The sequence below is a fragment of the Haplochromis burtoni genome, unplaced genomic scaffold, assembly GCF_018398535.1.
Source record: "Haplochromis burtoni strain Fernald_Lab_line unplaced genomic scaffold, NCSU_Asbu1 Contig_38, whole genome shotgun sequence".
NCBI lineage: Eukaryota > Metazoa > Chordata > Actinopteri > Cichliformes > Cichlidae > Haplochromis > Haplochromis burtoni.
In genome coordinates this window covers 792,871-808,423 of record NW_024582399.1, presented here as the reverse complement: position 1 = coordinate 808,423, position 15,553 = coordinate 792,871, and the positions used below count along the sequence as shown (strand labels likewise).

The 15,553-nt window shown below is 39.1% G+C and overlaps 1 protein-coding gene across 2 annotated transcripts in view; it reads right to left on the bottom strand.

Moving 5' to 3' along the window:
* zbbx (zinc finger, B-box domain containing) overlaps positions 1-14,195 on the bottom strand; it is a gene marked incomplete in the record, with an annotated part of 76,460 nt that extends 62,265 nt beyond the window's left edge. The window contains 6 exon segments of one of the 2 annotated variants that reach the window (XM_014332954.2): positions 881-981; positions 1,126-1,177; positions 1,566-1,668; positions 11,660-11,773; positions 12,226-12,359; positions 14,046-14,195. In XM_014332954.2, coding sequence (XP_014188440.1) covers positions 881-981; positions 1,126-1,177; positions 1,566-1,668; positions 11,660-11,773; positions 12,226-12,290 — 435 coding nt within the window. 2 annotated transcript variants of the gene reach the window in all.
* Positions 14,196-15,553: the final 1,358 nt, after the last annotated feature.

The following is a 15,553-nucleotide window of genomic DNA, read 5'->3' as shown; positions in this document are numbered from 1 at the left end:
CACACACACACACACACACACACACACACACACACAGACGGTAAGGCTTAATTTCTCTCCTTCTCCCTCTTATTCACACATACAGTTTCAGGCCGTCATCCCTCCTCCTGAGCAGCAGTGGATGAAGAGCGAGAAAGAATAAACAATGGTGCCCTCAGAGGTCTCAAGTATCGATGAATGGATCCAACTAAACTGTTATCAGTGCAAACACAAACACACAGATAGACCAACAGATTGGACAGTTGAGGCACAGCGAGAGAGAGGAAGGCAGAAAGAAAAAGACAGACATGAATAAGGGAGTGCAGAAAGAAAGAGAGAAACAGGTCAGAATACGGCAGATGGAAAAACTGAAAAGGAGGAGTGACGAGAAAACACGAGGAAGAAAGAAGGATGGGTAAACACATAATGACAAAAGAGGGAGGTGGGCAGGTGAAAATGAGCATCTGAATGACAGACGAGCTAACAGCTGATGCAGGAAGAAGAGAAACAAATCTATATAATAACTGCAGTGAGATATATGGGTGAGAAGAGGGGACTCCAAAGAAAAATGAAAGGGGGGGGACTGAAAATATGACATTCAACATTTAAACTTTGAAAACAGATCAAGTGAATTGGCTCCTAGTGCTGCACGTGTAAGTGTTTGGTGTGTGTGTGTGTGTGTGTGTGTGTGTGTGTGTGTGTGTGCCTGCCTTATTAACACACAAAACCTTTACCTGAAAGGGCAAAATCACTTGGCAATTAGTAAAATCTGATCTTTCAAACAGACAATTTTTGCTTTGTGACAGAGCCAAACAAACCCTGCATCCATGACAGTTAAAGTGACTTTTGCCATACAGTGTTGTTTGCATTTGTTCAGGTGTGACAGTTTTTGCGTGCATACTGTTCCAGCAGTCTTGACTTCACATTGTCCACATACTGTTCCCCTCAGTCTGCTTTTTCTTGCCGTCTGGGTAGGAAGTGGAGGTGGTGGTTGAGGCGGGGCTAAAAAGAGCAAGTGCACTGTTATTAACTCTTGGTAAGGGTATTTAATTTAATATTCCTGACATTTAAGGGATATTATGCAACTGACGACCTGGTGCAGATATTTCACTTCTGAAACTCAAGTTGTGACTGTAAACTTCTCACCTGTCAGTTCTTCATCCTTCAGCACTCGGATCTTCAGTTTACCTGCTGACAGCTGTTGAGGCAGCATAGAGAAACAAATCAGCTCTCAGTTTACCAACAATCCTACGCAGTGTTCAGTTTTGTGTGTATTTGTAGGTATAAACTACTGTATGTTCATACAGTAGTATGCAGCGTTAGTGTTTTACATTGCTGTATTTTATAATGTGTGAGCAAATAAATTAATAAGTTACCTCATTACTCTGCTGTTGAGAACTGACTTGAACACAGTGTCTTTGTCCAGAAACCAAGTTTCCACATTAGTATTAGGAATATCAGTCTAGATTATGGTATGGCATGATGTTTAAGAGTTAAATGTGTTTTATTCTGTCACTCTAACTCACATAGGAAAAATTAGAATGAAAATTAAAGACATATAAATATATTTTTTATCTTGACGGTACCTTTTGGAGCTTGCTCTCTTTGTCTTTCTTGGAGCCATATGAGAGAGAATTGCTTGTCATGGAACCACATTCTCCAGATGCCCATTTAATCCTTTGTGAATGTCTAAACAGAGGGAGAGGTCGATTTTTCTTTGTAAATCAAACAATCCTATTAATTTGACCATGCATATCTCATCAACAGTTACATAGCACTGATTTCTCAAAAATGACAGAAAAAAACTGCCTGAGTCCTTGATTTGTCTTGTTTATGCTTTATATCCAAAAAGACAGACTCTGATGACATTTGTTCTACACAAGATCTGTGTCTGCAGCTGAAAAGTAAAATCCAACAGAAATTCCCTTATGCAGTGTCTTGGGGATTCGGTATACCTGTTCATGCAGCATAGAGTAAATACCAATAAGTAACAATGAATGCACAGATATCTTTACATGTGCAAATTTACTTTAAAAGAAGTCTGAACACCGTTTGTATTATACCTGATTCGATTTCACAGAAACAACTGACACATCTTGCTATTCCTGTATTTTTATCAAGATGGATGTGAACAGCAGGCTGGATGTAACAACACTCAAAGCTAATGTATTTTAATCTGTTGAAGTTTCCCCATGGGGCGTGAGTATTTAATAATATTGTCAGGCATTAAGATGAGAAGAAATGTAGAAAAAAATGTCAGCAAATACGGAAAAGGGTATAAAACCTGAAGTTTCATACCTTAAATCTCTCAATATTTTTTAAAGAAATATAGATGCAGATTAGTTTTATTCAATTTTAAAAATTTTATATTTTAAGATTTTTTTTTATTTTTAGAGAGAAAGAGAAAGTAGTGGCTCATGCCTCATGCTTGGCTTTATATTGCATGATTTGGTCAAATGCAAAAGGATATTTGCCTACAATATTACAGCACAGAAGGAAGTTTAATGAATGAATTCATGAATAAATAAATGTTACATATGTGTATAAGCTTATTTCAGCCATCTTCCGCTAGTAAGCTGGGGAAGGCGGCTTAACCAGATGCTACTTGCAGGCACTGTGTATCAGGTCACACTGTGGGAAGCTGTGCATTTGGATTTTTGTGTGCCTCTCAGTGTGTGTGTGTGTGAGAGAGAGAGAGAGAGAGAGAGAGAGAGAGAGAGAGAGAGAGAGTGCGCATGACCAAGGGTTGAGGGCATGAGGCAGTTGTGCGTGTGGTGCACAGAGTTGTTATAAAAGTGTCTGTTGGGTGCTGCAGGCAGCAGGGGGTTTGAGGAGTCTCACAGCTTCCGGGAAAAAGCTGTTTCTGGCGTTGGAAGTTCTGGATCTCAAAATGTGAAACCTCTTGTGTAACGGGAGGGGGTTGAAGAGGTTGTGGAAAGTAAAGCCATTGTTGCATCTTTTTTTGTGAATGGCTATAACATGGCAGCCCCAGGTTAGATTCTCAAGCTACTCTCTCACCCCATGGAGCCAAGTAGATTCTCTTTTCTTTTTTCCCCCCAAAGTGTATACTTTTTCCTTCTGTCCAGGTAAAATCAAAACGATGTAGAGTGCAGATTACATTCTTTAGGGATCAGTTAGGTTCATATGCAAACTGGAGGGAGCTGAGCTTGGTTTTATCTCACTTTAGGCAATTCATGACAGCTGAAGTCAGTACTATTGGGTAGTAATCATTCAGACACATCACCAGTGAATTCTTGAATGATAGCTGTGGACATAAGGGTGAGTCTGCACAGGGAGATGTTAAGATTGTTAGCACATCCTCCAGCTGGTTTGTGCATTCCCATAGACCACAAAATAGAATGTCTTCACCACCCATTGCCTTGTGATGCTTCACTTCATCTGTGATTAGGCAGGGGGCCTGTTCATCTTTCTGCGATGATGAGATAATCACAGTATGTATGAAGGTTTCTGGGTCTATAAGAGAGGATTCTATGGCTGTTGTAATTTTGCAAGGTTGGCTGGTGGTTGGCTGCGTTTCTTATTGATATAATTTTTTCTGTTTATAGATACATGTAATTTTTCTATCATGTGTAATAATCTACTTTCCTCCTTTTCTCAGGTGCGTGTCTTAGCTACATACAGTGAAACTGAGCAACTTTGCTATTCTTATCAATGCTTAGTCTAATAAACTGTGGTTCAAACATATATACAAATAACAAAGCAAGGAAGTCACTGCTATGACTGCTAGCAGCTATTAATGGCTGAAGAAGTGCATACAATTAAACAGGGATGTTTTTCTTTGTTCAAACAAAGTGAATACACAGTTTTAATCATTGAGGAAAAAATGCCATTTTTCTATCCACAGGTAGAATTTGTCTTGCTTATCACCAAAAATTAGCAGTCTTAATTTATTACCTGTGTAAAGGCACTGTCCCTTATTTTCAATAAGTAAGTGCATATCTGCTATAAGCAAATGTGACATTGCCTCCATAAATTTAGTAGAGGGTCATGGTATCTGTATATTCCTTAGTATCAATACTAAAGTGGCTGTAAAACTAAACATGTTCCAGCATTCTTAAAGCAGTTGGGTAGTGTTTCTAGGGCTCTCTCAGACTTCCCTACAATTCTCTGGCAGATATGTCCATTTCAGAACTGCAGTGTAAGACAAATGAACATTTATGAACTTACGATATATGTCATCGCCATGCACAGTGCTGTGAACAAAATCTATTGTCTTGTCTCCTTTAGTTGCAAAATTCACATGCTGGGATCACATAACATGAAAGGTTACAAGTTTTTGCACACAAGCATGGACACAGTTGCAAACACAAAATTAAAAATGAGCACGTGTGTTCATACAGACGCACATAAGCATGTGGATACAGTTTACATACACACACTAACAGGACACGCCTGTCAGTTTGAGAAAGTGAAGAAAAGAGGGATCCTCATTTAGATGTGAGTTATTCATGCTCATGTTGTTGAATTATTTATGCTATTTATGCTATTGTGATGTCAGGCTGTCTTTGAAGGAAGTTTATTTTGGATTGAGCTGGCAGCCTGTCAAGGCACAGGAAGTCAGAGTCTGAAAATATATGTGCGTGTGATGGCAAGAGTTGCCAGCAACCCTGATGCCGTTGCTGTGCTGTGCTGACACTGAGGGTGGGCGTCAGGTAATCATCCTCAAGACATCACCTAGGCAACTGGACTGTCGCTAAGGGAGACAGTTGAGGCACACCCCTGTCAGTGCAGGATGACAGGGTGTCCCTTCAGGACAATCAACCTGGAGAAACAAGTGTGTGTGTGTGTGTGTGTGTGTGTGTGTGTGTGTGTGTGTGTGTGTGTGTGTGTGTGAGTGGAGTGAGTGAGAGGGAGAGATAGCAAAGCTAAAGCTAAAGCTATCTAATTCACACAGAGAGACTGAACTAAACATGGAAGGACACACTTGAAAATAATAATAGTATAACACAGTTTCAGAAGCAACCCAACCCAAGTCTTGTAGCTAACAGATTAATTGTTTGTTTGCTTGCTTGCTTGTTGCTTGGCCAGTCCTCACTCTTCTAAATACCTTCAGAGTTGTTTGAAGATAAGAACGTCATAAAGGTTAGGTTAAGCTGTAAAATTTAGGGTTAGTTCAATTTAATTAAGATTATTCTGGGGAAAATAGACTGACATATACTCAAACACACCCAGCTATCACCTTTATCTGACCCATCTCAGCCAAAGTGAGAAATGACAACATATGTGCCCCTCTTGCACACACATGCATGTGGGGCAAACTCTCTTTGAAGTCCAATGCCAAAGTAATTGTGTGACATGAGAGAACAGAGAGAGAGAAAAAGAAAGAAATAATGGATTTCAGCCCGGGATGAGTAGTATCAGGTCAGGAGGTCAATGCACATGTACGTATCACACAAACTGGGGAGCCAAATGAAACAAAAAAGAAAAGAGATAAAAGACGGAGAGACAACATAATGGAATAGGCAGCAGATAGGGCGAGAAGCAGAGCAAAGAGAGAGCGGAGGAAACCGGAAAAAAGAAACCTCAACCATACTTTTAGATAAGATGAGAGCTTGTGTCTGTGAGCTGTACGGCCTAAAGACAAAGCTACATTAAATCTGTGGCTCGGGCAGGCCACAACAGAGAATGATGTACTACGTTTGCCCCAAGCTGCTGCTCTGGCTTTATTATCGCCTGTGTACCCTTCACAAACTGATTATACCACACCTCCTCTCAGCAAACTGAATTTGTTCGCCTATTCTCTGGGTGCATACAAGAGAGAAAAAGGGAGCAAGCGAGAAAGAGAAAGAGAGAGAGAGAGTAGGAAGACTCTCAGACAAAGATGAACAATTCATCTACTCCGGGAGCTTTGCGATCTAACAGACAGAGAGAGAAAAACAGAGTTACAAATAAATCACAGCTTGATATCTATAATAAAGTGTTGTCAAAGATACACTTGGATGTTTTGGTGGAAAAAAAAGGGGGGGGGAAAAGACAGGTAAGGAAGGAAGTTGGGAAAATTCGGGTAACCTTCACATCATACCTGAAAACAACTAATTAAACAAATTAGCCAAACCCATCTTTGTCTGCGTTCTGCTTTATGTCAGTGAGAGACAAACTAATGAGAAACCATTTCATCTTTTTCATTAGAGGTGCACTAATTAATTGATTCAAATTGTTAAGCTGGGTCTCACATCGAAGCCACTGCTGTATCATTGCACACAGCTTTCAGAGAAAAAGTAGGAGGGAAATAAAGTTAAATTAATGTGACGTTCAATCATAAAAACTGAGCGGGAAATGACTGTGTTTCACTGTAGTACTCAATAAAGGCACTTATTAAATGACTGTTAGTCTACAGTAATGTCTTTTCAAAAACTTCTACAAACCTCTGCTTGTCGAGACTGCAGACTAACAGACGGCTTATAGTTTTTTCACCCATCAAAAAAAAACAAAAAACTCTACACTACACACTAGAGATACTAATTACCATGAAAAACCTTGCTATCGGCTTAGGTACCTATTTACTACTGATACCAACAGTGTCATCTTTGCCTCCTCCATCTGAAACACAAATATATACAGCAGTGCTGCAGACAGGCAGGCACACAGCCACTCCCCTCACTAGTAGTTGAAGTAGTGATGTTCACAACACTGACAAACAGTGTCGGAGGAATTTCATTGGGGTCAGTGAAGCTCCTATTGAAATATTTAACAGACAGCATTAACTTTCGCCGTTTAACTATTAGCACCTGACAGTCAGATTACCCGTCTCTTAATTTAACATTAAGGTAGCGGTTAATAATGAAATGGTAACATTAATGTGGCAGCTAGGCAGCACATGTTATCAGACACAAGTATTAGTGTCTAAAAAATACTTGTGGTGGCTCAAGAGTTGGGTGTTCGTCTTGTAATCGGAAGGTTGCCGGTTCGAGCCCCGGCTCGGACAGTCTCGGTCGTTGTGTCCTTGGGCAAGACACTTCACCTACCGCCTACTGGTGTTGGCCAGAGGGGCCGATGGCGCAATATGGCAGCCTTGCCTCTGTCAGTCTGCCCCAGGGCAGCTGTGGCTACGACTGTAGTTTGCCTTCACCAGTGTATGAATGTGAGAGTGAATGAATAGTTGAATAGTGGTATTGTAAAGCGCTTTGAGGGGTCCCGAAAAGCGCTATATAAATCCAATCCATTATTATTATTATTATCATTACTAACTCTGTTTGATCAGCAATGAAATATGGTGCCAAGTTATGAGAAGCACAGAAAACAAACAGACCTGTAGGTGAATACATTTACATGGGCCAGGATTTATATTTCTTTTATTTTATTTTATTACTACTTTTTTTCACCATAGTATCAAAATGGTATTAAGCATTTTCTTAGGTATCGTTATTGAGTTTGAAATGCTAGTATCATGACAACCTTATACAGTGCATCAAGGAACCTGGGTTCTGTGACCAATATATGGTAAGAAAATTAACTTTCTAACTGATCCTAAGTGGCAGAGTTCTTGCTTCCCATCGTTTCCAGTATACAAAAGCCAAAGGTGATCAGAACAAAGGTGTTTTACTCTAACAAAAGGAGTCAGCACAGAGAAAACTGCTCAATGGAACCCCTGCACAAGGACAACACATTGCAAATAATTGCTAATCATCAGTGGTCTTTCTGAAAATTAACTACTTCCGATCTAAATTAAAATTAGAAAATATGTCTGAATATTATGTTTTTTAAAGAGATCATGAGATACCTCTAAACAAAGACACCCAGAATAAACTATTCATTTTCACACCATAGTTAGGCAAGCAGTTGCTCTCCTACCTTCACACTATTCCCCATACTATAAACAACCTCTTACTTCATGTACTTTTTTACAGCTTGCTCACACACAAATCAAAAATCTTTCTGAACTTACTTATAGAGTATGCTGTAATATGTCAGAAGCACAGAGCTTGAACAGAATTTTTGTGGCACAGTTGTGTGTCTGATTAAGGAACACAAACCAGAAAGTACAAAAAAAAAAACAAGAAAAAAGAAAGGGATAAAAGAAAGAGAAAAGTCTGTAATCCACAGTGTTGAAACACATGAATAACATTATTTATAGCCGGCCAGGTATCAGAAACACACACAAGCTGACGCTCGCATATCTTGTTGTATCCTAGGGCTGGTGGAGTGGTAAATGTTGCAGTATTTCAGCCTGACAGAAAACACTGTGTTTATGTGCTTATCATTTGAAAAGCCTGGGCAAGAGGGCCCTCTTCCCATACTGATAGCTTCTTAATTAGACCTAGACTTCCAGTAAGAAAAAAAAAACAAAAAAAAACATGCAACACCTTTCCTGAAGCGATAAACACGTTGCACTTCCAGGTGGTGATGTATGAATCAAACCAATAGCAATCCATCATGAGAAATGAGTGCCTCTCGCCATACTCTTAATCACTGATAGTGTAATTAGCTCTGCTGCTTTTTAAGTGTATTTTCACATGTGTGTGTGTGTGTATAGTTTTTGAGTGGATATTATTTAAAGGATTCAGTGCATAAAATCCATATTTTGCTCTCACTAGGGCTTTCCCTGAGCTGTATAATATACTAATAATATTACACGGTTCTCCATAACTATACATAGGTAACACAACTGAGAGGTATTAATGAACATCTCATTAATATCCAGTGTTTGTTTTCAGGCTATAAATTAATTTTCTGTTCATAAAAGTAGGAATGGCTCACAATAATGAGCCAGGTATGTACAGTATATATAATTTAAAGGTGTTTGTGTGACTACAAAGGTCTCGTTGTCAAGAACACATGAATAACATTATAACCAAACTCAGCTGGACTTTTGGTAAATAAAAAATCTAGAATATTTAGGTTTTAAATGTTTAAAGGTATTATGCAACATTCAGAACCAATGGATGTTGCACTAGAGAAGAATCTCACACCAAAACAAAGTGAAGCAAAACAAAAATAGTCAAACTGAAGCCTTTTAGCAGCTCACAGGGCTCTCGATCTTAAAAGCCCAGACCAATGTTGACTCTGCTTTTATCTCTTTCTTTGTTGGAGGACTTTTTAGCCAAAAATTGTGATTTCCTGTGTCTAGCGAGATCTGAGTTGCCTTCGATGGGAATACAACTGTACACTTACATCTCATTTTTAAGAGAGACTGTGACTTTGGTAAACCAATACTGAAAATTAAACCCTATAAACAAAAAACCTCAAACAAAATATATTTAATTATCATCTATATAAACCTGATATTTTGGAGCTCTTTTTTTTTCTTTTAACATGACAGATAATAACTTAGCATTTCTGACTAGCAGGCAGCTGCTTCCATCTCTTTAAAGAGTGATTTTCAGAGACACTGAAGTTCTTTTTCACTGTTACCACTTTCTCACTGCCCTGTCCAATTAAAATTAAATAAGAATATAAGAAACTTATTTATAGAAAGAAATGAAAGGGTGCAAATAGCGTTGTATATGCTGCCAGTGACTCTCTATATCCACTTTCAGTTAATCTAAGTAGTTGTGACAGTTAATGACATGGTGGAAACAAATATAGACCTAACTAAAAATATTACATAAATAATGGGTTCAACAACATCCCATCAAGATAAATCCATCAAGGACAGACAACATCAGGACTTTGATTATAATCAAAGTAAGGCGAAAATATAAATGGGGCTAATGGCCAGTGATTTATCTCTTTCAAAGCTAATTTTAACATCAAAAATGTTCCCACTGTATTTTTTTCTCCTTCATTTTACTGTTGCTCATTCTTATGTCTTGTGCATCGTCTCTCTGATGTCGGGAATGTGAACCAGCAAAGGTTGCTCCACTGACCTTTTGCATGGGCATGAGCTAACTTCATCTATGACTGGCTTTTTCAGTTCCCTGACTGCTTCTTTATTCCTTCCATAGCAACCTTTTCTTGACCTTTATAGTTAGAGAAGTCGCAGACCTCCCACTCTCTCATTTGGTGTCTACCTCTATCTGTCTCTATTACTCAGTGTCTCTACTTTCTGTGTTGCCTGCTTTTTTACAGCTGCTGCAACTTCTCTGCCTCTTGCACTACCTCATGTCTCTCCATTAGTCACCTGCTGTGTCTACGAAGTTGCTATATTTATTCCCCTTTTTCTAGTTTCCCTCTTCCATTTTTTCAGGATGCTTTCTTGTGACATTTTGACATTTTTACACTTTTGCTTTTATTGCATAGTGGCAGTGGAGATAGATAGCAAGTGTGGGAAAAAGTGCAGGGGAATGACATGCAGTCGAGTTGAACTGGTGCATTTTTCACATATGCTCCAACCATTTCACTATCTAATCTCTGCATTCCCTTTGTGCCCTCATCCTGACTCTTTAAATCTTACCCAATATAAGTTAAGAAAGTTGCCATCCCAAAAATAAAATACTGGCATCCACCAGTGCTACCCCTCAGCCTACTAGTGGATACACCTATGGTGTCAATTCCAAAAGTTTTAGGTCAAGGTCACTGAGATTCAAACTCATCTAACATTTTCAGTACATACACCTAAGTTATGTACTGAAAGCTATTTTGCCAAATAAATTTAGCACCATCTTTGATATATAGCTGTTTCACATCCACATAGCTGACAGGAGATTTTATTGATGTTTTGTCTGTGTTTTACTTAAGGTTTCGTTGTACTACTGGTCACTTTGTTAGAAAGAAAAGAAAAAAAATATTTTCAGTTATATGAGTAAATAATAGTATGTGAAAAATACTCAGTCCTCTTTTTTATGTATACCTTTTGAACTACTTGTTAATGCAAATAATGCAATCTAATCATTTAAGCATGTAGATATGGTCAAGACAACCTGTTGAAGTTCAAACTGAGCATGAGAATGAGGAAAAGAGATGCTTTAAGTAACTGGGATTTTCCCACACATCCATTTTCGGGGTTTACAAAGAATTGTCCAAAAAAAGAGAAAATATCCAATTGGCAGCAGTTCACTGGGAAAAAATTCCTTGTTGATGTCAGAGGTCCAAGCAGAATGACTAGACTGCTTTGATCTGATGGGATGAACTCAAATAACCACTTGTTACAACTAAAGTATGCGGAACAGCATCTCTGAACACATAACACATAGGACCTTGAAGCAGATGGGATACAGCTGCAGAAAACCACACTGGGTGGCATTCCAATTCCAATTCCAAACTGTAAACCATTATCTAGTTTTACGAGTCTCAACTACTTCTGCAACATTCGTAATAGTGTGGACCATATTTGTACCTAATAATATGGCTAGAGGACTTTTCAAGACTAAATGTGAATGGAACCAGGCTGCCGTAGTACTTGTTACAATAATGTGTTAAATTGCTAAATGGGATGATGAATGAAGGTTGTTCATGTGGTTTCCCATAGTTATTTATTTATTTATTCACCTTTATCTAAACAACTGAAAACACCCAGAAAAAAACCAATGTCAAGTAAAGAAAATACTCCACAGACAACATAAGGAGAAGTCTCTCTTCAGTAAGCTGAAACTTGATTCAGGAAAACAAAATTCCCTCTTCTGTGTTTTGTGCTACAGCTCATGCTTATTCACTACACTATCTTCCGTTCCCCTCTCTCGACCTCTCTTGTGTTTTCCCTGGCGTCTCACTTGCATTTTCACTTTTCGATTTCTCCAAATCACTGCTCTTCTAGGATACAGACTGTAAGACTAATACTCACCCTCTTTCCGCCTTCTCTTTACTGATGCTGTCTTTCAGCCGTTGCAGTTTCTCCTCCATCTCCCTGCTCTCACTGGCCAGATTCGTGGTCTCCATTTGCAGTTCTTGCAAGTTCCTATGTTAACACAAACACACCCACATATAAGCAATCAATTAACAACAATCAATCATACAAAGGGCCTACTCCGTCAGATTGGAGAGCAAGGCTTTCATCAATAACTTCAATTTATTTTCACCACTAGCAGATCTCTGAATAATCAATACATGCAATCAATTAGTTACTGGATCAGGGCATCACCAAGTCAGGCATTAATTTATTCAATTACCGGTTGGCAAATGAGAAACTAGAGTAGGAGTATTGAGCAATATTAGTAAAAAACAGAGCCTACCAAGAAACACAGGCACCACCTCACAACAGTTACCTTGCTTGAAAGTCCATTTTGTGAAATAGCGATTCTCTGGATAGAATTTGAATGGTTACAGATGAAAATAGGATGGGAGCCAAGGAACAATAATGGGCTTCTACCGAATGCCTTAAATCACATCATTGATCTTATCTCATCTTACCTGGCATTGAGCTTGACAGATTTGGCCTTGTTGTTAGGAAGCACCACAAAGTCATTTAAATTCATGGCTCTTCTTTCTGGTGGCTCAGGTATTCTTCTCCAGTCTTTCGCTGTGCTTTTTACAAAGAGTCTCTGCTGCAATAAAAACCCACAGTAATGGCATAAAACTGGATCTCATGCAGGGCCCAAGTTAAATCACACACAGCCATAAATGAATACTGCCACGGTGAAACGAGCAAAATAGCAGGGATGCATTTGCCCAGAAGAATAGGAAGTTAAAACAAGCAATCACGTATATTTAAATTGCATCTGACGGATCTAAATGGATGATAAATGGTTTGGGGGCAGTAAAAGACGACTAAGAAAATTAGCCGATAAGGCAGGTTTGATAAAAGCAATACAGCCACACCTGCTAGAAACTCAGTAGGTAGAAAAAGTGACATTAGACGAGCCATTTTGTTCAAGGTGGGTAGTCTCTTAGCAAAAACACTGACATTTCACAGGCAATTTAAAAAACATAATCGTATATCCATAGGGTAACATTGATGAAAAGCCGCAAACACACCTATCCCAGAACAGATGGTTTTTGGGGATTTGGGTTTTTGGGGGATTTTTTTTTGCTTTTTCACTTGAAGCAAATTTGTAAAAGATTCAATGCCAGGAGGAGACACAAATCCCTTCAGGGTTGCATCAGGAAGGACATCGGGTGTAAAGATCTGCCACATAAAACATGTACAGTGGTTAGCACTGTTGCCTCACTGTGGCTGCAGTTAGTGGGGTTAGGTTAACTGGTGATTCTAAATTGACCATAGGCGTCAATATGTATGTGAATGTGAATGGTTGTCTGTCTCTCTGTGTTAGTTCTGCGACAGGCTGGCGACCTGTCTAGGGTGTACCCTCCCTCTCACTCTTTAACAGCTGGGATAGGGTCCAGCCCCTACTCCTGTAATCCTGGTGGAAAGTGGAAAAGCATGGATATGTGAATGGATAAAACATGCAGTGACCTCTTGTAAATAAGGGAGCAACTGCAAGGAGCTATAACGAAGCTGAGTTAAATCAAACGCCCACTGAGGACACACCAGCACAATGATCCAATTTGCCTCCAGAGTATGGAGTGTATTCAGTGAATCCCACATCTGCCACAAACCAATGACATATGTTCACGGACAGACAAAATTAATTAACGTTAAATGTGATTTGACTGTAATTCAATACCAATAATAATAATAATAGTAATAATAATAATAAAAAATAAATAAAAAGGTGTTGAACACTTCGCAAAAAATGTTGAAGTCATATAGGATTTTGACAGCAGGCAGGGGGGGGAAACAATCCAGTCACCATTACGAGGGTATGACGTATGCTCCTGTAAGCTCATGTTAGACAGCGACAGTTTTTACAAAGGGTTTAACAGAGAGTAGCTGGTCTAGAGAGAGACATTTGACTGGGTGAAGCTAAATTTACTGTCTCCTCCGAGCCGTATAGTAAAGATGACACACACACGCACACACAGTAATGCATTTGTTCACACCACACATTTTCTCTTGTAGTGTCAGCAAAAGCGCAGGTGTACTAAATCCCATTAATTAGATTAGCTTCTGGTATTTTTCATGCTGGCTCACCGGAACAACTTACTGGGTCATTAATGGAACTCTTAATGTTTTTAATCCCCCCTGTGCTTTTCCTACGAGACAAAATGTCTACTGTGAGACCGGTTTATTTAATATTAAGACAGTAACCGTGAAGCTCATGTGGCATGTGACGGTAACTGTAGAACAGGCTAACTTAAACTTCACAGGCTGCTGAGAATATGAAACTTACCCAAATCGCTCCGCGGTTCTTTTTAGAGTTATCTGCTTCTGATAATTTATCAACCTTTTTTTTTAGTTGTTAAGCCATAAGGTCACATTTACATGACATTTATTGCAGGTTTTCGTCAGGAGCGCTTCTCGTCTGTAGTCGAAATGTTTCTGTTAGGTTACTATAGCAACTTACACCTGTCTCGCGATAGGTTGACGGCGGGTGAGTTTACTGGAGGCGGTTTTTCTCTGTACATCTGTGTTTGTTTGTGTTTTGGTTAACTTTTTCCCCGTTTGATATATTTAAAAAAATGAATTAGGCCGTGTGTATGTGCTTTTGTTTGTTCCGGGAATAAGCATTGGATTCAAAGGCAGCAAATTCCCCTATTGCTTTGATAATCATGGGTAGTGGGAATTCCCGTCTAATTAAAATCCTTAAAGCATCAAGATAAAATTTTATAGCACTGATTAGAGCTTTGAACCCTCGTTATTTTTTTTATTTTTTTTTTTTTTAGCTGACTTTGGAGTTGTCTTTAGTAATCCAAAGACGATGATGTTTAAATATTTCATGTTGACAAGCATTAGAGATCAGAAGCAAAATAATTTCCCATTAGCCCATAAGATAAATGTGCTGGGTTGAATTTGGTAAGACCAAAGTGAGGAATATAGTTTGTGTCCCCGCAAGAGTGCTTATTTGTAAGCAAGAAACATAAGTCACTATGTAGCCACTTATTACATTGCTACATGTAAAATACAAACCTGATGGAGTTCTAACATTACAATGTTACTAACAAGAAGGTTAAATGCCAGGTTAAAATAGAGTACATATTACATCATACATACCACAGGTAATATATGTGTAGCCTATAAAGGATCAGCAGCACCAACTGTGCATCAGAACAGAAAAATCTTGTATTAATAAAGTGAAATTCTACATGTGATGCGTCTGCCTTTTTAAAATAATAACTGTATTATTGATTGTCATTATCATTATATGCCTTTGAGATGCTCTTGCCCGTAACAGTACAGCCAGGCATTCATCCAGCCTCATTTGTATTCCAGGACAATAGAAAATATTTGACTCGTCTACAGCAAGCGATTCCTCCACCTTTACTTTTTCTTTTTTCCTTGCGTCTTTATCCTACCATGCCATCCTTTTCCAAACCACAGGACAATTATGGTTTAGCACACCTCCACCTCATTCCTAAATCCTTTCTCTCTCGTTTGCTTGTACTCCCTCCTTTTGTCTGTTTCCCTCTTCCTACATTGTTGGCATATGACCTATTGCTCCTGCCATCAGGAAAGTGTGGGTGTATGACTTATTGTACACGTGCCTTTGTGTGTGTGTGAGGGGATGGTCATTTAGGGTCGTGACCCTCCAGCTGGATCCTGTCTCGGCTGCTAAACAGTGACTCCCTCCCTCTCCCGTTCTCTCTCAGCTCTGCCTGCACAGACACCAGGGTGTGCAGTGGCATACCGATGAGTGGACGGATGAGAGGAAGAGAAAGCAGGAGTGGGGGGGAGGGGGGG